Raw genomic sequence first — 27,430 nt, 5'->3', positions numbered from 1 at the left:
GATGAGTGGCCAAATAATATTTGAAAAGTGTAGCACAGTTGGGACAGTTTCCTAATCCTCCACTGTTCCTTAAAAACACTGTTGGCGCCTGTAATTTCTCAGTGGTTTAGTCTGTTTTTTTTCAAGGTCACGTACATTTCCAGAGTTTAGTGCTGGGACACCAGTAAAACTGAAAGCAGTCCTGGCAAAAAAAAAAAAATGCTCAAACCATCCCTGCTCCCTTCGTCTTTTAGCACAGTCTCGCATTCCATCTATCCATTCCCCCTCTCCAAAACCTTTTTCTCAACCTTCCTCATTCCCTCTTTGTTAAACCATCTCCCTACCTGCTGCAATTAACCCGAGGGAACTAGAAACAGCGACAGAGCCTCCAGGAGTGGCCCTGACCCCTGAAAGCCACCCCCCAAGGGCTCCAGCCCAACCGGAAATGCCTGGTGGAATAAATATCTGTCCCTCGTTGCAGGTTTGTGTTTTTTTTCACACTGTATATTAATGAGGTTTAGCTTCTTTTTTTAGTACTATACCACGCCAAGAAGATTCTGCCCAACAATGCTTAGCTGTGATATAATTCACAAGATCAGGAACACTGCTAACGTTGGGCTACAGGTTAACAATTTGTGAATTACTATTTTGAGTAATGTAATACAGTTGTTGTGTAGCACACATTCACCTGTTACTTGATGCAGCCGCTGGTCTACCGTTGTTGTTTTACTCATTGCTGGGGCTGGCTTTAGCATTAGTGGTGCCTGATGCAACCGTCTTTTTTGGCGTCCATTCCCCAATGACTTCCTTATCCACAAATTCACTTGCTACCGCCCTCCAACAATGCCTCTTATCCCTCCATAGCTCATCTCTGATATACATGACTTTTTTTTTGTAGCGCTGCTCATAGTTCATTCATACTCAGTTTTTTTATCTGCATGGTACAGGTTCTTTGCAGCAGGCTCATTAACCCTATGCGCTAGTTTGTCATAAATCAAAACCGATGCTAGACAAAACTCCCATCTTTCTCCAGCAGAAAAAGTAATCACCCGAGTTATCTTGACATTTTAGCTATTGCCTGAAAACTGCTAGACACACAAGGAATTCTGCAGAACCATCTTATGCTCCATAAGTAATTTTTAAACACAGACCCCCTCCCTTATCTGCCCGCTCCCCCGGTCAGTGCCAAATGCAGCTGTATTGGTCACGCCGCCCTAAATTTAGAACTGTCTGGTAGTGTTGGTCGGAGGTATGCCAGTTGAAAGCCCTTTTGCCCCATTAGTAAGTGTAGCAAGTACTGAGCAGACAATATTCGCTGCAGATGGGAACTGTGGTGTGACATTGGAAAGAAGGGTTTTGTGGATGCAGGAGGATCTTGTGATTTGCTGTACAAACCTCCGGATGTCGGACCATGCTTGCTTTTTAGATTAGAAATAACGCAACCCCTCAATGATAGTCTGGTCTACGTACAGAGACTTTTGGATCCCAGATGAAGTATTTAAGGCTGAATTATTGAGATCTAACACCTGCTGGAATTTTACATGGGAATTTTGGAGCTTATGTTCTTCTTCGGAACCCCCCCCCTATAATTTTGGGCCGAACTACAAAAGTTCCTTTAAGGACATAGAGCCTGATTTAGAACTCGGTGGATAGGTTACTCCTTCACAACAGTGACGGACATCCCGCCCACCGAAATCTAAATCCCATAGGATAGAATTAGATCTAGATTTCGGTGGACAGAGTAACCCATCCGTGGAGTTCTAAATCAGGCCCATAGATGTAATATCAATCAAGCATTAGGTGTTTGTAAAGCGTGGCTTCCCACTCCCAGGGGGGTATCCAGGCGCTGTGGGTTGTCCTTGTGAACTGGTAGGCGAGGGTGATTGAAAGGAGTTCTCTTGTGGGTCAATGGAAGGAGAGTCTGAAGTTCATGAGATTGGGTCTGATCGAGATCGAGAGTTTTGTACGTGAGGGTGAGAACCTTGAATTTGCACCTCTTAGGCATGGGCAGCCAGTGGAGACCTCTGAGGTGGGGGTGATGTAGGTCCGCCTGGAAAGCTCCAGGACGAGTCTTGCCGGTGCATTCTGGATGATTTGGAGGCAGTGGAGGAGCTGGGCGGAGAGTCGGACGTGAAGGTTGCTTGTGTAGTCTAGTCTGCCCGCGATGAGGGCTTGGGTTTACCGTCTTTCTTGTTTTGATGGGGATCCATCTGAAAATCTTCTTCAGCATTCGGAGGCTGTGGAAGCAGGAGGAGGCCACTGCGTTTATCTGTTGTTTGAAGGTGAGTTTGCTGTTGATGATGCCAAGGTTATGGGCATGGTCAGTCAGGGTCGAGGGTTGTCTGAGCGTGGAGGGCCACCAGTTGTTGTCCCAGGGGGAGATGTTGTTTCTGAAAAGATCACCTCTGTCTTGTCAGTGTTCAGTTTCAAGCAGTTGGATCTCTTCCATTTTGCGATGTGGGTCATGGCGTTTCTGAAGTTGACTCTATGGTTTGCCTGGTCTTCGGAGAGGGAAGAGTATGAGTTGAGTGTCATCGGCATATGAGATGATGTTGAGTCTGTGGGAACGAACAATCTCGGCCAACGGCGTCATGCAGTTGTTGAAAATGGTGCAGCTGAGTGAGGACTCCTGGGGGATGCCGCATATAATGTTTCTGGGCTCCGAGGTGAAAGGTGGGAGGCAGATTCTCTGGGTGTGTCCTGTGAGAAAGGCATGGATCCATTTGAGGGTTTTGTTCCGGATCCAGAACTGGTCGAGTCTGGAGATGAGGGTGTAGTGGGAGATGATGTTTAACGTGGCAGAGAGACCGAGGAGGATAAGGGCTGCTTCTTTCTGTGTCTGAGGAGGGCAATTGCTGCGATCTGTATGGTCTTGGTGCTGTGGTTGGAGCAGAAGCCGCATTGGGAGGTGTCCAGTAGATTGTGTTCTTCCAGGTGTTCAGAGAGCTGTTGATTGATGGATCTTTCCAGAACCTTAGCTGTGAAAGGGAGCAATGATATAAGACGGTAATGTTTGAGTTCGCTGGGGTTGGCGGATGGTTTCTTCAGGAGCCGTGTGACCTCTGCCTGCTTCCATGCTTCGGGAATGCTGTCCGTCCAGATGGGGATGTTTGGGATGGGAGTGAGGACGCTGCGGATTTCCCTCTGGCTCAGGTGAAAGATATAGTAGTGGCATGGGTCGTTGGGTGATCGAGTGGGTCAAACTCATGAGGGCTGCTGTTTCCTGGATGGATAGCGGCTTCCAGCTGGTGATCAGGTGGCTGGGGGAGTTGCCTGATGGGGTCAGACGGTGGTGGAGGGTTGTGGGTGAAAGTTGCTGTAGATGTGTATGTTTTTGTTGTGGAAGTAGTCCTCTGGCATTTTACAGGGGGTCTGGGCGGGTTGGATTGTGTTTTCAGTGGCTGCTGGACAGGAGAACTCTGATTTTGAAACTTTCCTTCAGGCGACTGAGTTGGGTGACCTTTTTAGCTTCTCTGAGGCAGAGATGGTATTTGTTCAGTGCTCCTCTGAAGGTGGTGCAGTTTGCTTGGTCTCTGCTAATGTGCCATTGTCTTCCTAGCTACTTGCATTCTCTCTTGAGTATGAGGAGTTTGGGGGAGAACCAGCTAGCAGGCTTGCTGGATCTTCTGGTGGCGGAGTTCCTTGTGGTGGCGACTGTTGGTGCTGTTTTGAGGATTCACTTGGATAGATTGTGGGCGTCTTGCTCGAGGTTGCCGGAGGTGTTGGCTTTGCTGAAGTTGAGGGTAGTGGTCCATTGGGTCTCTGCGTGTTTCCCTCCCCCCATCTGAGGTGGGGGTGTGGTGGAAGGCTCCGGTCTTCTTTTCATGGAGAAATGCACAATGTGGTCCATGTGAGCTCCGTTGTGTGGGAGAACTTAATTCTGTTGTGTGTGTGTGTGTGGCGCTTGTGATCAGCTGTTTGAGTCAATTGTTGCTTAGGTTGTCCAGGAGGTTGGTGAAGTTGTGGTCGTTGGGGGTCATCTGGGTGGAAATTTAGATCTCCTATAAACATGTAGTGTCTCAAGTCGATGGCCAGGGGGACGATGAAATTGGCAATAGCCTTGCAGAAGGTAGGGGGGAGTCCTGGGGGTCGGTACGCAAGGGTTCCCGTGATGGTTGTTCTGGTGTTGGTTTGGATAAGGAAGTTAAGGTGTTCCATGATGTGAGATGTGTCTTCCTCAAAGGTAGTACAAGGGAGGCTGTCCTTATGCATGATGAGGATGTCTCCTCCATGTTTATTACGGCGGTCTTTGTGAATCGGCTTGTAGCCTTGTGGGGTGGCACAGGTGATGTTTGGGGCCGATGCAGGTGTGAGCCTGGTCTCGGTGATGAATATCAGATCCGGGCTGAGAGTGGTTATGGTGTCCCATATTTCTGTGACGTCTTTGCAGAGGGATCTTGCATTGAGCAGAAGGCAGTGGAGTTGTTTCTCGGGATTTGAGGGTGGTGGTGTGGGGCCGGTGGAGTTCTTGGAGTTGCAGGTGAAGTTGCATTAGAGGCAAGCAAAAGGACTGACTGTGGTCCGGGGGGAGGTGTTGCAGCAGATGGTGTCTAGGTTCCTGCGAGCCACGTCGCAGAGCTCAGCGGTTGAGTATTGGCAGATACTGGGAGAGCCAGGGTTTCTATTCGGCAGATAGTGGGAGAGACAGAGAGACTATTATTCAGAATTTTAACAGTTTTATTATGGCCCCCAGGTCCCTTGGCACTACTCCTGTAATACTGTAAGTTTGAACAATGGGAATCACGACAAGTTCATGTGAATGAAAAAATTCTATCAATATATCCTATCATACCTTATGCAAATACATAAACCTTCACAAGGCAAAGTGGACAAAATCGATCTTCTGTCACCCCTGTGAAACTACAGATGCTGCCTTGGGTTACCAAAGGTTCATTTTAAGAAACTCTGGATACAGAGTCAGAGACAAGGATATATAAACTGCTGGGCTCCATCCCACTCCTGTCACTCATGTTTCTCTACTCTTCCCGCTCTTTCTCCCTTTAATCCTTTTATTTTTACACAAATCTAATCAAAATAGGGTAGCACTGGCTATATATCTGGCCCAAGGATAAAAAGAAATATCTTTATAACAGACCCTGTGCAAAACTGATATTTTCAACATAATCAGCCAATAAAGAGATTGTTGACTCTGTATTGAACACACAATTTCAAACTGTATCTTTACACTGAAAGTATCTATCTAAATAGGTAATACCATTGCACACTAATGTTAAGTGCTACTCTTTCCATTCTTCACAGTTTTGTAAATGCTGTTCTGTCATTTACTTTAAAAATCAATAAAACAATCTTTCCTAATATATAAATACATCTTCCCAAGAAGAGGTTAATAAGAAAAATGAAAGGTTCATGAAAAGTGCTAATGCCCACTTGAGTCTACGATACTGACACTTTTGAACTTACTAATCCTTTAAAAAAAAAAAAAAAAACAGATGCAATTCTGTCATTCTGTGTAATAGCTGTGCACTTAAAAGATTTATAAGAGATTATCACTTGTAAAAGTGCTTCAGGATTTTTAACATGTTCATTTTTATCAAAACATATATGAGCAGACTCGAAAGGGATATGAAGGTAAGGCAGCAGAAAAATTGGTTTTGTTTCAAGACAGTTGAAACATAACAGAGATGCGTGCTGATGAGTGTGTGTCTTCTATGTTACACATCTTTTCAAAGAGAAAACCTGAAAAGGAGGTGTAGGATACATGTTAAAATAGTGTGCACGTCCCATCAGAAAAGCAAACGACCACAAGTACATTAACTTGTAAACTGAAAACATCTTCTCTCTTCTGTTAGGAGCGCCCCCTCAGAGAATGTATCCAACAATAGCTCTGGGAGTAGTAATGAAATCACAGTGAAAAAGCCTAAAGGTAAGAATGGCACAGGAATTGACCAAGGTACCATTGTAAGACAATTCATTTTTTTTTATACTACTTCTGTGTTTGTATGATTTTTCCCTAATTTACATTTTAAGTTTGTGTTTTCTTCTTGGCAGCATTGAATTTCACTGCATTTGAGGATCCCCTGGCCCTACAATCTTTCCTAGTCAAAAGTTAATTCCGCCTTTTCTACTTGATTTAGGGCTACAGTGAAAGAAGCTGTCTCTTTATATGATATACCAAAATGAGGTATAACGTGCAAAGAGTCTAGATGAGTTCCCTTACTAGTCAACATGGGATTGCTCTAGCAATCCCAAAGTGCTCTTTTAGTAAGCAGTGTGGTCGAGCTACCTTAGGCTTATCAGAGAGACATGCAAATACACACAGTCTATACGTGACTCAATAAGGAGATCCACACCAATTTACTACAATAACAGTGTTAGAAATTGAGTTTCTAGTTGGCTAGGGTATGCACCAAAGCCAGGCAGAACCCACCACTCTAGCCAGGGCAAGGGAGCTAAACACCCAAGATAACTCCCCTCGTGCCCTTGGTAGCTTGTCACAGGCAGCCAGGCTTATCCCAGAGGCAATGTGCACAACACCCACAACACCAGTGACACAATAAATACACCACAAAAAAACTCCACAAGTTATATATAAAAATAAACTGTTTTGCACAAAACATCATTAGACCAAAAATGACATGTTAGTAATACACTGCTACACAAGCAGTTGTCAGCATTATACTAGCATTCTGCAAAAATAAGCAGTTGTCAGATCATCATCAAAGTATCATCATCAAAGTTAATGCATATAGCCTGAAACATTCCCAAATGGCAGATCACCCTTATCACCAAAATATTTCCAAATGGCATATGTCATAAAACATGACACCTGTGTCATAAAACATCACCCCGATGTCTCCACTGTGAGTCCTGAGATATGCAGGTGCTCCCAATATGGCAAGCACGAGATATGACATGAATTAAGTTATCAAAATGGTGCAGGAACAGTGAGGATGAAATTATGGAACAAAAATACATACACGTCCTGATCTCTCATAACACTTTACACACAAGGATCACACCGCATCTATCATATTAGAGAGAAGACAATAATGGAGAAGCCACCTCCTTATGTTATAGAGCCTCCTGCGCTCTGTTTATGATCAGGATGGTGAATTGGACAAAAGTAGCTTGGCAGGTATGGGACTTCAGTTTTTCTCCCAGTCTTGCAAACCGTATCGGAATTGGTCTCAAAGAGACTCCCTTTCTGTGTGGTGGTGTGCATGTGGCCGCAGAACCGCAGGGAAACCTCTCTGGGTTTCCCCTGGGGAGTACAACTCCCAGAGGGCGCTGCTGCCAACTCTTGTGGCCACTCAACAGACCGCCGTCCACTGGGCCGTGTCCTGAACCCGCCTGGTTCTGGGGCCCAGTCTTGGACCACGCCAGGTCCCTCTTCAAGGGAACAACAGAACCAAACGCTTCCCCAGCAGCTGTTAGCGAGCACGCGTTGCAGCTGCCTCTGTCCCAGGAGTTACCTGTGCAGTGCTGGGGAACAATCTCCCTTTGACTCGCCGCAGAGAGACTCCCTGGCAAAAGGGGGTGACTGCGGCCAGCTCCAGGTGCCCGCAGGGGAGGGGGGGGACAGAGACACCACTCTCTTCGCTCTCCACCCCGAGCCTGGGCCGTGATGATGAAAGCAACAATGCACGTGCCCACTTGTGTCCCTGGGGCACCGATGGGAGAGCGCTCCACTCGTGATCACCAAGAGGCTCCGGCAGGCTCCTCTCCACCTTTCCTGCATCAAGGAGGGGGCCACAACCAGATTGTCACACGGGCGCTCCCTGCGCCCACACCATACCACAAATGAAGAGCTCTTAATGCGCTGTTTCAGGCGGCCATAAAGCACTCTTTACACTCTTTAGGAATAGCAAGAAACACTACTCTTGCCCATAAAAAGTGGCAGTCCCTCTAATGACCTGGCAGGTCACAAGTCAGTCCAACAGCAGAGCAGTCCCAAGGCGGTTCCTGGCAGGTCCCTCCAGCAGCGTCTAGTGTCCAGTCCATACAGTCCTTCAGTGTCTCGAAACATGGGGAACAACCCCTATACTACTTTTGCCCAGCTTCTAGAAGTGGGGAGAATGTTCCAACCAGTTCCATGAATGCCCCTTCTCCTGCACACTGGCTTCAGACATCAGTAGGGGTTAAACAAGCCTTTTGTGTCAGGGCAGCATACAGCCTATACAAATGTACATGCGTCCCACATTTACCTCTCCCAGCCCAGGAAGACCACTGAGTATGCAGATATACTCCTATTACACGTTCACCCTCCCTGTGTGATAGCCGTCTGGAAAGTACTACAAAGCCCAGCTGTCACCCTACCCCAGACGTGGATTGGAGTGAAGCTGGAAAAGCATCAGAGTTATAAGCACAGAGAAATGCCCTTTTTCTATAAGTGGTGTTTCTACCATGGTAATAAAAAATCCACCTACACCAATAAGTAGGATTTCTCACTACCATTCCAAACATACTAAACATACCCATGCAATTACTCATAGAGCAGAAGATACCACTTAGACATATGTCAGGGCATTTCCAATGCAATCCTATGAGAAGAGCAGCACACTGTGAGAAACTGAATAGGCTGTTTGTCACAACCAAGATATATAGTACATAAAGACATATGTCCTATCTTTTACATACACAGCACCCTGCCCATAGGGCCATCTTCCCTAGGGGTAACATAGGTGTAGCAAAAAGGAGTTTAAGCCCTGGCAAGTAGTTTAACTTGCCAAGTCAGTGTGGTAGTAAACTGCGCACACAGGCTCTGCAGTGGCAGGCCTGAGACATCCTTGAAGGACTACTCCTGTGGATGGCGCAATCTGCTGTGCAGGCCCACTAGTAGCAATTCATTTACAGGCCCTGGGAATGGGAGTACCACTGTACAAGGGACCTGCAGGTAACTTAAATGTGCCAATCAGGTGTAAGCCAATCGTACCAAGTTTAGAAGGGAGAGCACATGCACTTTAGCACTTTTAAGCAGTGATAAAGTGCTCAGAGTCCTAAAGCAAACAAAAAGAGGGTCAGAAAAATAGGAGGAGGAAGTCAAAAAGTTTGGAGATGACCCTGCAAAAAGGGCCAAGTCCAACAAACCAGTATCTTTATATATGCTTTGGCACCAGAATCAATATGATCAGGTAAGTATGTTTTGCAAGAAAAATCTTTACAATTTAGAAAAATCAACAGTGCAATTCTTGAAAGCTGTAATGTTATCCTATAGAGGACAAAGAAATACTGCATATAGGTACAGATCAGCGACTTACGGACCAATCTTCTGGACTTCAGGTAGGTATGGGGGCAAGGTCCAAGGCTACACCCACAGGTCACACCGGGTGGCACTAAGGCGGCCAGGTGCCGAGGTGCAGTACAGCGTTGGGTACCCAGTGTTAGTCAATGGGGACCGGTCCACTTGAAAAGAGGTTGCAGGTTAACCAGTCAGGGTCAACCACCTCAGTGCTTGGGGACGTAGGGACACCAGTAGTCCTCTCCTCTTCGTTCCGGGGCATCCTGGTGCAGAGGGTTCTTGGACCATCTGGTGTCTGTTACCAATGCAGTCGCAGTAGAGGGGGCCCACAGAAACAGGCTGTAGGCTTGGGCTAGGGGACTAATCTGGCTAAACTAACAAGTGGGCTCAGGTCTCATGATCCTGGGGGACGCAGGGACACCAGTAGTCCTCTTCTCCTCGGTCTGGTGAGTCCGTGTTCAGAGGTGCAGTGGACCGTCGGATTGCCATCACCTGAGGGGGTCGTGGATGATGGGGGCCTGGACAAAGAGACTGCAGGCTTTGGTGTGAAGGTCACAGTGGGGAAACCCATAAGGCACTTTGACTCTGGGGACCACGCTGGTAGGGCGACACGGGTGCTTTGGTGTTGTCCAGCCTTAGGTTTTGGTGGTCCAGAGTCCCCTCCAGTGTTTCTTGGGTGCCTGCAAAGGTGCAGGGAAGCAGATCCACTACTTCATGGGAGTTGCTTGTGCTGGGATGAAGGCTGGCAGTCTTCCCGGACTTTGACGTTTCAGCAGCTGGAGGACGAGACCTCTTTCTCGCAATGGTCGTAGTCAGCTGGTAGGCTTGGCGCTCTGTCCATCACTGGTCTTCAGTTCTTGTCTTTTGTGTTTCTGGAGAGACCACTTCCCTGTCCCAGAGTTCATAATTCTGCCAACACCAAAATGGCAGATTCCTAAATGTTTCCACATCAGGCAGCTCACCTTAGGGGTGGGACTGACCTGAGGGGTGGACGCACCTCTCTGAATACTCATTTTCTCTCTGTCCATGGGCCAAATGGGCCCTGGGGTGGGGGTCTGGGGGTGTGGTTGTCATCTCTCCTGTGAGTGAAGCCAGAACTGCATACCAAGGATGCTGGGCTTCTTTGCAGATTTGCAGGTCACCCTTTTGGGAGGGATGTGCTAACTCCCCTGCCAGACCCCGCTTTTGTTTCTGTCTGGCCCTCACCCTTAGAACTAATCGGCCAGCACGCGGGTAGTGGTAGGTTTTTCAGGGGGCACCTCTAAGGTGCCCTCTGGTTGCATGTATTAATAAATCAATCACTGGCATCAGTGAGGGATTATTAAAGCAAAAGATGTTTGATACCAAACATCTCTATCTTCAGTGAAGCCATCATGTAGCTGGGGAACTTGCAGTGACCAGTGTCCATCCAGCACAAGTATTTAAAATGGCTTTTCTGTTCACTCACTATGTCTTAGAATCGACAAAGACATAGCAGGGGTATATCTGCTTGTGCTTATATACCCTTGCATCCCTGCCTTGGGGCTGTAAGTCCTGCTGTAGGGGTGACTTACATATACTGCATGCAGTGTTAGGGGACATGGTACACAGGCTGTGGGCCATGTCATGTTTTCACTTTTAGCTGCACCAAGACGTGCTAGGTCCCTGAGAGTGGCACAATACATGGTGCAGCCCTTAGGCACCGTCTTGGGTACCCATGCTGTAGGTACCCGGGGTGCCATTACTAGGGACATATAGGGGGGCAAAGGTATTGCAAATTGAGTAACAATTGCACAGTTTTAGGGAAAGAGATCTGGCACTGGGGACCTGGAAAGCAGAAACCCAGTTCATTGTTAGTCAAAATTGCATCAAATACCAGGCAAAACGTGCTGGTGACTATGTAAAAAACAAAATTGCACTTTCTTACACACGGGTCCACAGGAACTGCTGTCTCTCGGTCCTGGTTAATTTCTCTAGTCATTAAAAAATATTTTAGATTTGTCTGGCATGACTATTCTCTTGCTGAAGTGGATCGATGAACCATTCCATTCAAGATATTAGACCTGCTTTGTGCTTATAGTTTATTTGGTTAATTGTTCTTCCACAAATGTCAGTCTGCCATTCTTCTATATGATACATACTAGCTTCTTGTACGTTTGAAATAGTTCTATTTTATCTTGAAAAATGATGTTCACTCTGTACGGACGCTAAAAGCTTTTGTATTTTCGTTAAATGATTTTTTAAATGCAATTTAGAAGTAATTACTTTCCTTTAACAACGGTTCACACACTGTTCTTACGTTACATTTCCTATTTTTGTCACAAACTCTTAAATTTTTTAATATAAACATTTATAACCTGTTCAATGCTTCTACACAGCTATGGTGCATTAGGAACATATGCATTTAAAAACACTTACACCCATTAGCTGTTCCCAAGCTGTACAAAATTACGTAGAAAAGCAATTTGGTCATTATCCACTACTATGTAAACTGTAAAACGATCTAGGACACTCATTGGATGCTGTCGTCAGTGATGTCATCTGAGATGTCTTCAGCGATGCCATAGAACATGTCATGAGTGCTGTCATATGTGAGGTCATAAGCAGTGCATAGCGAGGGAGCAAATTATAGTTAGCTCTGGTAATTATAACTGATGAATTTCTGTCTTTTTTTTTTTTTTTTTTTTTTTTAGTTCATACATTAATGTTGTCACTGATAAATTAACCTAACTATAACATTACTTTAACCTTTGTTTCTTTCCCCAGTAGAATCCTAGGGTGTTTTTTTTAACATAAAGTAATACTTAATTACCATATGTAAATGCAACCCCTGCAGTACGGTTGGCTGCAGTGCCTGGCCTGCAGACTGGCCCTGAAGCCAACAACCTGCATACAGCCAACCCCCACTGACGGGTGGAGGGATTGGGGGTGGGGGCAGGCGGTTGGCCATAGTGCCTGTCCCTGGGGGACTCCATACCCCAGGGTCATTTTTTTATTTTTTATTTTTTTTTTGTTAATTAAAGGGGTGGGGAACACATGGTTACCCTTTTGGAGGGGGAGGTTGGCACACGGCCACCCTCCCTGGGCTGATTTTGGCCCCAGGTACCCCATTCTCTGGGGCACTGCAGTATAGTCAAGGGTAGGGTGGCACGCAACACTCCCTATGGTTGATTTCGGCCCAGGGATCCTATACCCTGGCACCCCCAGGGCCCCTTGCATCCAGCAGAAGCCAGCATTGCTCCCACCTTCAGGGAGTTGCTAATGATGATGCTTCCTGCGGCTGGGAGTAATTTGGGCTGGAGCAATATTAAGATCTGTTTCCCTGCCCGCAGTGTGAAACAGATCTAAAGTCAGTTCCCAGCGGGTGGGAGCATTTTTTTAAGCTCCCACCCATTGGGAGCCGACTTATGTTTGCTTCCGATTGGTGGGAGATTTAAAAATGCTTCCGCAAAGCGAAAGCCAACACAGGTTTATCTGCCTTCCCCTCCCCCATAAAAATTAATGTCAACCCTGTGGGTGGGGTCCCATGAGCCTCCTGAGGCTCGGTAAGGACAGTTCTGCGCCCCCCACCCTCCCTGCAGCACCCCTTTCCATTACAAATTGTCAGTCCCGGGGGTGGGCTCCCCGGGGCCTCTCTATGAGGGGGGGCCCTTGTCCCACCAGCCACCATAACATTTGTTTCATAATAAGTAAATGTGGCAAACCTGCCACTTTTTCCCAGTTGCTCCACAGTTTTATTGCAGCTTTTTTTTTGCCCTTTGTAGGTCGAGCACGCAGGTGCCTTTTGACCTATTGGAAGTATTCTGGGGCTTTTAACCACCCTCATCTCACGCCCGTCACGTTCACTCATTCGTGGGCTTGCCTTTCAAAAATCCCTTGATGTAATTGGCAAATGCTTTGTTTGTCCCGCCTTGAGGCGGTTTTGTTACTGCTTTGCAGATTGACCCTATTACATGGATTATTGCACGATTAGCGATATACTTCAGTGTGGACAAACTATTTTTTTCTGTTGTCTTTCCCCTTCATGTTCCATGGCGCTCACAACGCAGAAAAGCAGTGCAAACTCCATTGGTGGTATTGAAGCTCTGGTCACATTGTTCACACTGTTACCTAATCAGAGTCATTTCTTTTGGCTCTCCCCTTCACGCTCCATAGCTTTCACAAAAGAACTTGTAATTGATTAATGCTTTACATAAAAAAACACAGAAATCCTCAAAGCGGTTCTTCCGGCGCAGCGAGAGAGCAGACATTATTCGCTGCACTCGGGAAACTTACCCCAAAATGCTTTGCAAGCATTCTTTTACAAAACATTTTTGCCCATAAATCAGCCTCTGGCGTCCTAGGACAATGGGGCCACCACCAAAACGTTCAGAATGACATGCTCTTTTTGTCTGGGTCTTCACTGTGTCCCTACACTAGGTTAGTGGGGACCCCAAAATAATAACTCCTCCGATCATTCAGTGTCTTTTTAAGCTCTTTCATGGCTGGAACTTTTGTTTTATAGCTGAGAGTAGTTAATGTTTTAAGGGCCTTGTTTGTAATATTGTTGCAGTAGGCCTGACAGACCTGAAAATGTGTAATGCACGAAGCCCTTTAGGGGCTAAATATATGCTTGCACTGTATTATTTTCTGCCATTCTGTTTTCATGTGGTTATGCTAACTATATGGTTACATGATCCTGTTTCTTAGAAATGCTATTTTTATTGTGGTGTCCTCTAAGGACCGTTCTGAGCATTACAGTCAACATACCACAATATTTGCAGCACTTGGAAACTTGCCCCATAATGCTTTGCAGGGCATTCCTTTTACAAAACATTTTTGCCCATAACTCGGCCTGTGGTGGTCCTAGGACAGTGGGACCGTCACCAAACCCTTCAGCACAACACACTCTTTCTGTCTGTCAACACTGGGTAACCACAATGGGTTTACTGGGGACCCCGAAACAATAACCCATCCCACCATTCAGTATCTTTTTAAGCTCTGTCATGGCTGGAACGTTTGTTTTACAGCTGAGAGTAGTTTGTGTTTTAAGGGTCTTGTTTGTCATATAATTCTAGTAGGCCTGTAGCCTTGAAAATGGGTAACACACTACACCCACTAGGGGCTAAATATATGGTCGCACTGCATTTTTTCCCTGCTATTTTGTTTTTATTGGGTTATACTATCTTGGGGCTAACTGTATGGTTACATGACCATGTTTCTTAGAAATGCAATTTTTATTGTGGTGTCCTCTGGGGGCTGTTCTGAGCATTGCAGTCAACATATTACAATATTTGCTGCACTCAGAAACTCGCCCCATAATGCTTTGCAGGGCATTCCTTTTACAATACATTTTTGCACATAGCTTAGCTTGTGGTGGTTCTAGGACAATGGGACCACCTTCAAAACGTGTTCATCACAACATGCTCTTTCTTTTTAGATCACCTCTTGGTCCCCCCCCACTAGGTTAAAATGGGTACCCCAAAATATTAATCCATCCCACCATTCAGTGTATTTGTAAGCTCTTATGGCTGGAACTTTTGTTTTGCAAGTGGGAGTAGTTTGTGTTTTAAGGGCCTTTTCTGAAAAAATATTCCAGGTGGCCTACTAGCCCTTTAGTTATATGCAGGGCCACTGGAATTATGTGTCAGAAAGGACCAAACTATGTGGCAGGGTTGATCAATTAATGTGGCAAAAGAAGTCCAATCATACATTTACAATGCCTATAGCTCCAACTCAAGTAAATGCAAGACCTAGTGCATTGCAAATGCTTGTTTTTCCTATCCTGCAGACAATTGAAGTGCTTGCTCTTGCCGGAGTCTGACTCCCGTGGGAGCAATTGGAATGTTCTGTTTTTACATTAGCACTCCTGTAAGAGTCTGGGAGACTCTTGTGGACCAACTACAAAAATATACAATTATTTCTGACCCTTAATTTCTCAAAAGCTACTGAACTGATTTACTCCAAATCACAAAAATGACCAAGATCTAGCTCCCTGCTGAATTCAATTCATGTTCAACAGTGTTTGCTGTAGCCCATCTTAAAGAAGTCTATGGGGATATTATCTTTTGGGCTCCTCCACCCCTGCCCCCCCGCTTTTATCTCAGCCTCCGCTTATTAACTCAGCCAGCTCTTGACGGATCACCCCCTCACTTTTCAAGAAGGAGCAGAGGTGGATGAACTTTAAGATTTTTTTCGAACGTTTTCTGAAGATTAGTCAAACGGGACTGTAGCGGCGTGTCCACGGAGGCCGCCGCCCGCGGATGCCCCTGGGGTACGTCCTCGGCCGCCGACAGCCCCGGGGGTACTTCGGTGCTGGGTTATCCGACCCAGAAGTACCTGCCACGAGAGGACAGACATAGGAAATGCCAGGAACTTCAGGGCATTTAAACAGCCCAGGAGATAGAGGAAGGAACGTCGTCAACAGAGGAGTTGACGCCAGAGGAGCCTACGCAGTCAACCAAGGAGCCACGGAAGAGGGACAGGCCGACCCCGACGCAGGGCGACGAGCGGTACACCCGGATGCGGCCCAGCAGACTGGGCGACTCGGAGGCAGCAAAACGCTGAAACTGGCCACACTGTGGGAGAGCGTGGCCTAACCAGGTACAGGTGAGGGGTGGGTGAGAAAGGGCACTGTTTTTTTTGTTTTTTTTTTCCCCCGTTTGGTGCTGTGGTTCTAATTTGCATAATTTTCTTTAATGACAAACACTGGCCCAGATATAAAAAAAAAAAAAAAAGACCGTAACATGGTCTGAATTGTTTTATTTGCGTTTTTTTCAACAGGAAGCTTGTTTAGTTACACTGAGGTCAGTATTGAGCTATATATTAGCCCAAATAAAAGTACCAAATTAAATAACCAGAGGATACAGGGGAATCAGGGGGTTACATCTTTATTTATTCAAAAGTGCCGTAGTCATTTGTTTGAACTTGAGAAAATATTAAAGAAGACAAACAATAACGAGCAGAACAGGAAAAGCCCAGAAAGAAAAGTAACAACAAGAAGAGAAAGAGAAAGAAGCAAAACCGGAAGATAAGAGCAGTACAAGAATAGAAAGGAAACAGAGATAAATACAAAGAGAGACCAGCACCAGAAAAGAAAGGTAGAGAGAAAAGAAGAGGCAATAAGGAAAGAAAAGGAATAATAAACAAAAAGAGGACATACTTACCCACCTCTGCTTTGTTTTCTTTTTGGATGCTGTACCTGAGTTGACCCTAGATAAGAGAAGAATAACAAGAGGAGGAGAAAAGCTTGAAGAGAAAGCAAAGACAAAAAGAATCCAGACACATCAAGAATAAAACGATTTAGAGACTGTCAAAACTCTTCATTACTTTAATAAACCATTATAACAAAAGGCAAGTGTGTTCCTCCATTTCTGACGCTCTCGTACAGGGACCTAAGTTATTAGCAAACCAAAATACACTCTTTTGCCTCCTTATGTGAGTGTGAAGGGAAATGGTTGATATGGTAGGCACAGTGGAGGAGGATTGTAAGTCAGCTGTTTTCTGCAGATAATGAACTACGCAGAGCGAGTTCACCTTGCCGGCCTTATCTGACATTGTTCTGTTTGTTGTGCTTCCTCATTCAGCGCTATTCTAAACCACCTGCCTACCCTGTATACCTTCTGTGCAGGTGGGTAAGTTTATTGTAAAACTCAAGCACATTGACTGATGTGTTTTTCTAGTTCTGACTGGGTTTAAAGCACAAAGGCTAATGTTTACAATGTTCATTGTGGATTGCTGGCTAAAAAATATTGAAGCAACAAGGCCGCCTTAAGACTTCTAAACTAGACCAGCTTTCTCTTCTCTGTGCTTTAAGTATGCCTTGACTGGTCTCCTTTAACCCTTTCAGACACTTTTTAATCCTCATTTTTTAAAGTGGAGTAACTTGCACAATAGCAAACCTCACTTGTTGTGACTTCTTCCACTATTTGAATTAATTCATTTATCTTGTTTATTTTGTTGTGATTTAAGGTCAGCATTGTGATCAGCTTTAAAAAGCTAGTCTACATGGTAGTCTTTGGATGTATGGGTAGAGGTTATAGTCGAGAGTGGTTGTTTTTCTGGCGAGCTGGCACAATCTGTTCCTAAAATCCAACCCATCCCATCTCCTCTAAATAGAAAATGGAACGTTTTGAACCTCAAATGTTTAATGGAACCTTGTTAGATATTCTCTGCCCATACCATGTTTTCTCAGAGTGGCTTACAGCACAAGCAGCCTGAGTTAGCACACATAAGCGCCCTATTAACCCTGTGCTTATTCTGGCGGCTGAAAAGACAACTTGTACCGTAGAAAAATTAACTTAATGCGCTCGAGGTGGCACACTCAAATGAAGGGTGAGACAAGTCTGCATGTTCTTTGAATATCAAAATCAGAGCCTGGGTTAAAATGATGATTTAGGATCCCAGGGTGAGGCTGTGTGTTTATGCCTGAAGAACATTGAAAGATGTGATGTGAATTCTCCTTGATTTGGGGTTTCCTCCCTTTTGATAGTTGTATAAGCTATTATCGCCCACCATTCTTTACATGTATTAAGTGTGCCTCATCCCTTTAAAAGGGGCAGCAGGGTGAACCAAAGAAAAAACATTATCCAGCAGCCCTGTCCCAGAAATAGACTGTAGGACTAATTGTGTGTCCTATGTCTCTAGGAGAGTTGGAGTAAAGATCAGCATGCCAGGAATGCTTAAGATATTATCGGATTATTACTGTGCTGTACAGTTGAATGGATGCAGATGCATAGGTAACATTTACAGTATACATTATTTCACAACCGCCAGTATACATTATTTCAAACCTACGGGTGGTTCGAAATAATGTATACTGTAAATAATACCTATGCATCTGCATTCATTCAATTGCACAGTAATAATCCTAAATTACCTTAAGCATTTCTGGCATGCTTTTTTTTTTGTCAAACCCACTCTCCAACTAGTTTATATTTATTTAACTTCCTTTCTTACTTTGATATTAGATGTTAAAGATGGCTGACAAAATGAAGAACAAAGCAAGCAGTAGTAAAAGGTTTTATAAACATTTTTTAAAATCATTTTGTAGGTAAAATATTACTTAAGGGATTGCTTTTCTTTCAAATGCGCATGTCCTTTTCAACCGGACTGGAAAACATACTTTTTTATATCCTCTGACTTTTGGTAGTCTTTATTTTCAAGTGTTCCACCCCTGCTCACCCCCCCCGCCTTAAAAAATCCTGCTCTGTTGTAGTAAAAAGCTTAAGAATCACATTATCTTTGCTCAAGGGCAAAAGCTAAAAAGTAGACTACCCCTTTCTGTAGCACTCTGCGAAGTGCTGCTTTTAATATCCAGCAGTCCAAAATGCGACTATTGCACCTGTTGGATTAAGTGCTGCCTAACTAAACATAACTTAAGTTTATTAAAGGTATTTAAAGTTTATACATTTTCACTCGGTCAACGTTTATATTTTCAGGTGGGAAGATGGTACAGTCTCGTTATATGCAGCAGTATGACAAGAAGAAAGTTGCAAAGGTAAAGTTAATTATTTAATACTATTTGAAGGAAGAGATAGGTTTTATGATTTCCAGAGATCTGCACCCACCCTGTGAAAACGTAATTTGTCTTGATACAGGACATGTGCTTGGGATTATTTGAGTACTTAATTTGGGCGAGTGGTTGCAGATGGGCCCCACTGGCACTTTATTTTGGGAACCATCAATTATTTTTCCTCATCAGAATTTGACCCAGGACACGAGAGAGAAAAGCACAAAAGGCGAAAATAAAGAGGAAGAGAAAGATGTAAAAGCAGCAAACAAAGGGAAAAAGAGGGGTGAAAAAGAATCTGCAAGTGTGAAATAAAGGGGTAGGGAGTGTTTGATGGTTGCTAAAAGAGGCATGAGATGGAATCGAGACTAGGCAGGTTTAGTATTTGTCACCTTGCCATTCGGTAGCAGGCTTCTGAGCACAACTTTGGGCCCGGTTACGTATACTTTTACAAATTAAGAAACAGACTTTTCACTTTCTTTAGCATTGTCAGTAATGCAAATGACTTGTTCATCTAGTTCCGTTCAAGCTAATGAGGTATAAATACCTGTTCACAAGACACTATCCTTTGGTGTTTATTTGCTGAAAGACATGGGTCACCTTGTCAGGGGAACTTACCCTCTCAGTTACACATCTCAAGCCATTGCACCAATGTATTTAAATTGCAATTTTTTGGGTAATGGTAAGAAAACAAGTTACTTACCTGTAACTGTAGTTCTCCAGTATTGGAATCTTTCATAGATTCACATGCTTGAATCATTCCCCGTCGTCGAAATGGGAGTCCATGGTACCTTAAAAAAGTACTATCAACATAAACATAGAGGCCTTAGGCCTTTCGGTTTCGTAGCATATCAGTCATTATTTAAAAAAGGACTACGTTTAAGAGTACACCAATCAGGTGATTCCGCCCTGCTGAACACTCTTGAAAGAAGCTCCAGTCCCTCAGATTTTCAAAGCACTAGTGCTTATAAGTAGTGCTGTATTGAGAGAGGTAAAGGTGAGCTTCCCCTGGGAGGTGGGTGGGTCGCTTGTGAATCTGTGAAAAATTTCAATGCTGGACAATTACAATTATAGGTAAGTAACTTATTTTCTTAATCCAGCATTAGAAATTTCATAGATTCACATGCTTGAATCCGAGAACAAAGCAGTAATAAGAGCACATTGTCATGTAGGGCGTATGCATACTTATCATAATCCTAAAAGAAATGCTGTAGTGCAAAATACATAACTTCACAATGGAAATGAGTACCTGAGTCACAAAATATGGTTACAGACATGAACCCATCATCATATCAATGCAGTACATAGATAAAAATATATAATAACTCTAAATAATGTGCAAAACTAGCAAGAAGGATGGAGGGAAGAAGAAAGTGTGGCTCACCTCTACCGAAAAGGATGTCTGGGCACTGCTTGGCCCACTGCAATGTCAATCTTCGGGGTAGAATCCAGACAGTAATGCTGTGCAAAGATGTGGGTACTCTTCCAGATAGCTGCTCTGCAGATGTCCTAGAGTGGTACACTGGCAAGCATAGCAGTGGACGTTGATACCGATCTTGCGGATTGGGCATGCACCAAAGTTTATAGTGGCTTTTCCGCTGCTTGGTGACAATAGTTTATTGCAGCAGCTATCCATCTGGCTATGCTCTGTTTGGAAAGGAGTTGACCTTTATGTGGTGTGCAGTATGCCAGGAATAGTTGGTTAGACTTGGGGAAAGAATTTGTTCTGTCCTTGTAGAATCTGATGCATTGCTTGATGTCCAAAGAGTAAAGGGCCTTTTTGGACAGCGTTAAAGGGTTTGGAAAGAAAGGCTTTAAAATAATTGGTTCATTAAGGTGGAAGTCCGAATGGACCTTAGGAATAAACTTCAGATTTGTGAGAAGAATTACTGTGCCCTTTCTAAATTGTAGAAGGGGTTCCTGGACAGTTAGAGCTTGGATTTCGCTGACATGTCTGGCTGATGCCAGAGCCACCCAAAGAGCAACCTTCCACGACAGACACTTTAATTCCACTTTGTGAATAGGCTCAAAAGGATGTTTCATGAGCTGTGAAAGTACTGTGTTCAAATGCCAAGCCAGAAGTGGGGGGTCTGAAAGGATGGAACATCCTAAACAAGCATTTGAGAAACAGCTTAATTATTCTGGAAGACCATAAAGAAGGAGACCTGCGCAATCGTCTGAACTGTGATATAGCAGCCAGATGAAATCTTATAGATGCGTGAGCCAACCCTGTGCTTGCCAGGTGTAAAAGGTATGGCAAAATCTGTTCCGGTGGCAAAGATAAGGGATGTATGCTTTCCTTTTGGCACTATAAGCAAACTTTCTTACATCTGCAAGACTATTTTTTGTTAGTACTGACTGCTCAAGCCTTCAAAAGTATTTCCCTACAATCAGGAGTGATGTTTAGATTGGCGAATTAATTGTGTTCAGGAGATAAGCTGATAAGTGGAGGGAGTGGGGATCTGGGTGTAAGAACTGGCCATTCCTCGTTGTCAGTAGATGAGAAGACAGTCAGCGGGATGCGAGGTCTCTTGGAGAGTAGGAGAAGCTCTGTAAACTAGTGTTGGCGAGGCCATCTTGGGGCTATCAAAATTATTCTGCAAGGGTCCCTCTTCATCTTTGTCAGCAACCTTGGAATCAAGTGAATGGTTGGAAAGGCGTAGGCCAGGATTCCGTACCATGCCATCAAAAATGCATTTCCCCCAAGATCCTGGAGGGAGATGCCCGCTTGCAAAGAACCAGGATTTGTTTTTCTGGGGATTTGCAAAGAGGTCTAGGTTAGGTTTTCCCAGCTGTGAGAATATCCAGTTGGTTGTTTCCTGATTTAGTTTCCATTTGTGGCATGAAGATCTTAGTCTGTTTAGGAGTCCGCTATTTCATTTTGTTTGCCTGGGACATGTTCCGCTCCTAGCTGCACTCCATTTGCGATGGACCATTTCCAGATGTGTTGCGACTCTCTCGAGAGTGGAAGTGATCTCATAACTCCCTGTTTATGTAGTGCATCGTTGTTCGTTCTTATGAGAACCTCAGAATTTTTAATCCAAGGTTGAAAAGCTTCAGGACTAGATGTGACAACTCTTGTGTGGTTTTTGCCATTTTCCACTGACATGTAAATCTTCTAGGGATGCGACCCATCTCTCCAAGGAAGCATCTGTGGTGATAAATTGGTTGGAGATGGTTGGGTGCGGAATGAAAGGCCAACTGCAAGATGTGTCTGTAGTGTCCACCAAGATAGAGCTTGTATCATAGTTGAGTTTACTTTGAAAATGTCATTGAAGGAACCTGTTACTTGTTTCCACTGGAGATCTAACGGTTCTTGAAGGGGTCTCATTCAGAGTCGACAGTACGGAACTAGAGATATGCATGCAGGCATCATTCCCAAGAGAAATTTGTGTAGGCGTACTGAAAGTGACAATTTTTGTGGAAGCACCTTTGCCAGCGACATCAGTTTGACTCGTCTTTCTAGCGTTGGGGAAGCCTTGTTCTTCATCGTTTGAGGGTTGCTCTCAGAAAGGTTGAAGTTGTTGAAAGCTGTGGGTTTGATTTGTTCCAATTCAGAATGAGGCTTATGTTGTTGAACAAATCTACATAGGCCTTGGTCGATTGGTGAATTGCTGATTAGTTGGAGTCCGCTTATATCAGCCAATAGCCTAACTAGGGGAATACATATATATGTTTATTGATTTTTTCCATGTAACATTAAACAAGACATGGGTCATAATAGCAGCTTGCACATCTTCTGGTGCTGAGTAACCTAACGTACTAAAACCCTGAATGTAGTGAATCACAGACCCAATGCAAAAATTGATTCACAGAACAAGGCGAAAAGAAAGAAGATAGAGAGAACCATTTCCCCCAGTGTTACATATGCCATGGAATAAATGCATATATCACATAGCAGAGCCACCAGTGACACATTTTTCAGTCCAACATGTGGGTTGTGAGGACGTGATACAGCATCTTTAAGGAGAACTCGATGAGATAGGTCATTATTCAATTCTGCACTCAATGTCTTTCAGGTTTATCAGATACCACATGTCAAACTGGTCCCCTGTGATTAAATTATGTCCATTGCTGAGGTATTAAAATGTCATATCCTAAAAACTATGTTCAGGGGGGAACGTTCATCGTTTTTTGATTCCACCTTATATCCCAACAGTCCCCTCCCTTAACTGGCACCCCATGTAGTTTCAAGTTCAGGTAATAATTAGCCTCAGCTAGCGTCCACAGCAAGAGTAATCTCAACCACTTCCCCACACTAGGGGCAGATGGTGCTTTCCAAAGCATCGCGTTTTGGCATTTAAACAGAACAAAAGCTAAATCAATAAATTTGTGTTTGTCTGGTGGTGTTCGCATTCACGCTCTGGATTCTGGATTACATCACAATGTTAATTAGGGGAACACAATTGTAGGAAGTTGGCTCTGTATGTGCTATTTCAAAGTAAGGAATAGCATGCACAGAGTCCAAGGGTTCCCCTTAGAGGTAAAATAGTGGTAAAAATAGATAATACTAATGCTCTATTTTGTGGTAGTGTGGTCGAGCAGTAGGCTTATCCAAGGAGTAGTGTTAAGCATTTGTTGTACATACACATAGACAATAAATGAGGTACACACACTCAGAGACAAATCCAGCCAATAGGTTTTGTTATAGAAAAATATATTTTCTTAGTTTATTTTAAGAACCACAGGTTCAAATTCTACATGTAATATCTCATTCGAAAGGTATTGCAGGTAAGTACTTTAGGAACTTCAAATCATCAAAATTGCATGTATACTTTTCAAGTTATTCACAAATAGCTGTTTTAAAAGTGGACACTTAGTGCAATTTTCACAGTTCCTAGGGGAGGTAAGTATTTGTTAGGTTAACCAGGTAAGTAAGACACTCACAGGGCTTAGTTCTTGGTCCAAGGTAGCCCACCGTTGGGGGTTCAGAGCAACCCCAAAGTCACCACACCAGCAGCTCAGGGCCGGTCAGGTGCAGAGTTCAAAGTGGTGCCCAAAACACATAGGCTAGAATGGAGAGAAGGGGGTGCCCCGGTTCCGGTCTGTTTGCAGGTAAGTACCCGCGTCTTCGGAGGGCAGACCAGGGGGGTTTTGTAGGGCACCGGGGGGGGACACAAGCCCACACAGAAATTTCACCCTCAGCAGCGCGGGGGCGGCCGGGTGCAGTGTAGAAACCAGCGTCGGGTTCGCAATGTTAGTCTATGAGAGATCTCGGGATCTCTTCAGCGCTGCAGGCAGGCAAGGGGGGGGTTCCTCGGGGAAACCTCCACTTGGGCAAGGGAGAGGGACTCCTGGGGGTCACTTCTCCCGTGAAAGTCCGGTCCTTCAGGTCCTGGGGGCTGCGGGTGCAGGGTCTCTCCCAGGCGTCGGGACTTTGGGTTCAAAGAGTCGCGGTCAGGGGAAGCCTCGGGATTCCCTCTGCAGGCGGCGCTGTGGGGGCTCAGGGGGGACAGGTCTTGGTACTCACAGTATCAGAGTAGTCCTGGGGTCCCTCCTGAGGTGTCGGATCTCCACCAGCCGAGTCGGGGTCGCCGGGTGCAGTGTTGCAAGTCTCACGCTTCTTGCGGGGAGCTTGCAGGGTTCTTTAAAGCTGCTGGAAACAAAGTTGCAGCTTTTCTTGGAGCAGGTCCGCTGTCCTCGGGAGTTTCTTGTCTTTTCGAAGCAGGGGCAGTCCTCAGAGGATGTCGAGGTCGCTGGTCCCTTTGGAAGGCGTCGCTGGAGCAGGATCTTTGGAAGGCAGGAGACAGGCCGGTGAGTTTCTGGAGCCAAGGCAGTTGTCGTCTTCTGGTCTTCCGCTGCAGGGGTTTTCAGCTAGGCAGTCCTTCTTCTTGTAGTTGCAGGAATCTAATTTTCTAGGGTTCAGGGTAGCCCTTAAATACTAAATTTAAGGGCGTGTTTAGGTCTGGGGGGTTAGTAGCCAATGGCTACTAGCCCTGAGGGCGGGTACACCCTCTTTGTGCCTCCTCCCAAGGGGAGGGGGTCACAATCCTAACCCTATTGGGGGAATCCTCCATCTGCAAGATGGAGGATTTCTAAAAGTTAGAGTCACCTCAGCTCAGGACACCTTAGGGGCTGTCCTGACTGGCCAGTGACTCCTCCTTGTTATTCTCATTATTTTCTCCGGCCTTGCCGCCAAAAGTGGGGCCTGGCCGGAGGGGGCGGGCAACTCCACTAGCTGGAGTGTCCTGCTGGGTTGGCACAAAGGAGGTGAGCCTTTGAGGCTCACCGCCAGGTGTGACAATTCCTGCCTGGGAGAGGTGTTAGCATCTCCACCCAGTGCAGGCTTTGTTACTGGCCTCAGAGTGACAAAGGCACTCTCCCCATGGGGCCAGCAACATGTCTCGGTTTGCGGCAGGCTGCTAAAACTAGTCAGCCTACACAGATAGTCGGTTAAGTTTCAGGGGGCACCTCTAAGGTGCCCTCTGGGGTGTATTTTACAATAAAATGTACACTGGCATCAGTGTGCATTTATTGTGCTGAGAAGTTTGATACCAAACTTCCCAGTTTTCAGTGTAGCCATTATGGTGCTGTGGAGTTCGTGTAAAACAGACTCCCAGACCATATACTCTTATGGCTACCCTGTACTTACAATGTCTAAGGTTTTGCTTAGACACTGTAGGGGCACAGTGCTCATGCACTGGTACCCTCACCTATGGTATAGTGCACCCTGCCTTAGGGCTGTAAGGCCTGCTAGAGGGGTGTCTTACCTATACTGCATAGGCAGTGAGAGGCTGGCATGGCACCCTGAGGGGAGTGCCATGTCGACTTACTCATTTTGTTCTCACCAGCACACACAGGCTTGTAAGCAGTGTGTCTGTGCTGAGTGAGGGGTCTCTAGGGTGGCATAATACATGCTACAGCCCTTAGAGACCTTCCTTGGCATCAGGGCCCTTGGTACTAGAAGTACCAGTTACAAGGGACTTATCTGAATGCCAGGGTGTGCCAATTGTGGATACAATGGTACTTTTTAGGTGAAGGAACACTGGTGCTGGGGCCTGGTTAGCAGGGTCCCAGCACTCTTCTTAGTCAAGTCAGCATCAGTATCAGGCAAAAAGTGGGGGGTAACTGCAACAGGGAGCCATTTCTTTACAACAATGTTTTTGTTTCTGTAGCAAAACGACTACCAGTGCCAGGCATTTTGTGAATATTCTTGGGGCTGATTTCAGACCGAAAGGGAGAACTTTGAATTGGAAGTGGCTCTGTCTACTGTAAACCTCCAGGAATCTTCTGTGAGAAGGATGGATGGGTGTAAGGAAATGCCTCCTTGGCATGGTTGCCCCCTGACTTTTTGCCTTTGCTGATGCTATGTTTACAATTGAAAGTGTGCTGAGGCCTGCTAACCAGGCCCCAGCACCAGTGTTCTTTCCCTAACCTGTACTTTTGTATCCACAATTGGCAGACCCTGGCATCCAGATAAGTCCCTTGTAACTGGTACTTCTAGTACCAAGGGCCCTGATGCCAAGGAAGGTCTCTAAGGGCTGCAGCATGTCTTATGCCACCCTGGAGACCTCTCACTCAGCACAGACACACTGCTTGCCAGCTTGTGTGTGCTAGTGAGAACAAAACGAGTAAGTCGACATGGCACTCCCCTCAGGGTGCCATGCCAGCCTCTCACTGCCTATGCCAGTATAGGTCAGTCACCCCTCTAGCAGGCCTTACAGCCCTAAGGCAGGGTGCACTATACCATAGGTGAGGGTACCAGTGCATGAGCATGGTACCCCTACAGTGTCTAAACAAAACCTTAGACATTGTAAGTGCAGGGTAGCCATAAGAGTATATGGTCTGGGAGTTTGTCAAACACGAACTCCACAGCACCATAATGGCTACACTGAAAACTGGGAAGTTTGGTATCAAACTTCTCAGCACAATAAATGCACACTGATGCCAGTGTACATTTTATTGCAAAATACACCCCAGAGGGCACCTTAGAGGTGCCCCCTGAAACTTAACCGACTGTCTGTGTAGGCTGACTAGTTCCAACAGCCTGCCACACTAGAGACATGTTGCTGGCCCCATGGGGAGAGTGCCTTTGTCACTCTGAGGCCAGTAACAAAGCCTGCACTGGGTGGAGAGGCTAACACCTCCCCCAGGCAGGAGCTGTAACACCTGGCGGTGAGCCTCAAAGGCTCACCCCTTTGTCACAGCACCGCAGGACACTCCAGCTAGTGGAGTTGCCCGCCCCCTCCGGCCCCGGCCCCCACTTTTGGCGGCAAGGCCGGAGAAAATAATGAGAATAACAAGGAGGAGTCACTGGCCAGTCAGGACAGCCCCAAGGTGTCCTGAGCTGAGGTGACTCTAACTTTTAGAAATCCTCCATCTTGCAGATGGAGGATTCCCCCAATAGGGTTAGGATTGTGACCCCCTCCCCTTGGGAGGAGGCACAAAGCGGGTGTACCCACCCTCAGGGCTAGTAGCCATTGGCTACTAACCCCCCAGACCTAAACACGCCCTTAAATTTAGTATTTAAGGGCTACCCTGAACCCTAGAAAATTAGATTCCTGCAACAACAAGAAGGACTGCCTAGCTGAAAACCCCTGCAGAGGAAGACCAGAAGACAACAACTGCCTTGGCTCCAGAAACTCACCGGCCTGTCTCCTGCCTTCCAAAGAACTCTGCTCCAGCGACGCCTTCCAAAGGGACCAGCGACCTCTGAATCCTCTGAGGACTGCCCTGCTTCGACGACGACAAGAAACTCCCGAGGACAGCGGACCTGCTCCAAAAAGACTGCAACTTTATCCAAAGGAGCAGCTTTAAAGACCCTGCAATCTCCCCGCAAGAAG

General features: G+C 45.5%; 1 protein-coding gene across 3 annotated transcripts in view; it reads left to right on the top strand.

Moving 5' to 3' along the window:
- HAUS8 (HAUS augmin like complex subunit 8) overlaps nucleotides 1-27,430 on the top strand; it is a 96,061-nt gene that overhangs the window by 8,057 nt on the left and 60,574 nt on the right. For all 3 annotated transcript variants that reach the window (XM_069216671.1, XM_069216674.1, XM_069216672.1), the window contains exons 2-3: nucleotides 5,790-5,863; nucleotides 18,577-18,635. In XM_069216671.1, coding sequence (XP_069072772.1) covers nucleotides 5,790-5,863; nucleotides 18,577-18,635 — 133 coding nt within the window. The remainder of the gene's footprint in view (nucleotides 1-5,789; nucleotides 5,864-18,576; nucleotides 18,636-27,430) is intronic.

The sequence above is a fragment of the Pleurodeles waltl genome, chromosome 12, assembly GCF_031143425.1.
Source record: "Pleurodeles waltl isolate 20211129_DDA chromosome 12, aPleWal1.hap1.20221129, whole genome shotgun sequence".
NCBI classification, from domain to species: Eukaryota; Metazoa; Chordata; class Amphibia; order Caudata; family Salamandridae; genus Pleurodeles; species Pleurodeles waltl.
The sequence above is the reverse complement of the archived record's forward strand: the minus strand, read 5'-3'. Positions and strand labels throughout refer to the sequence as shown.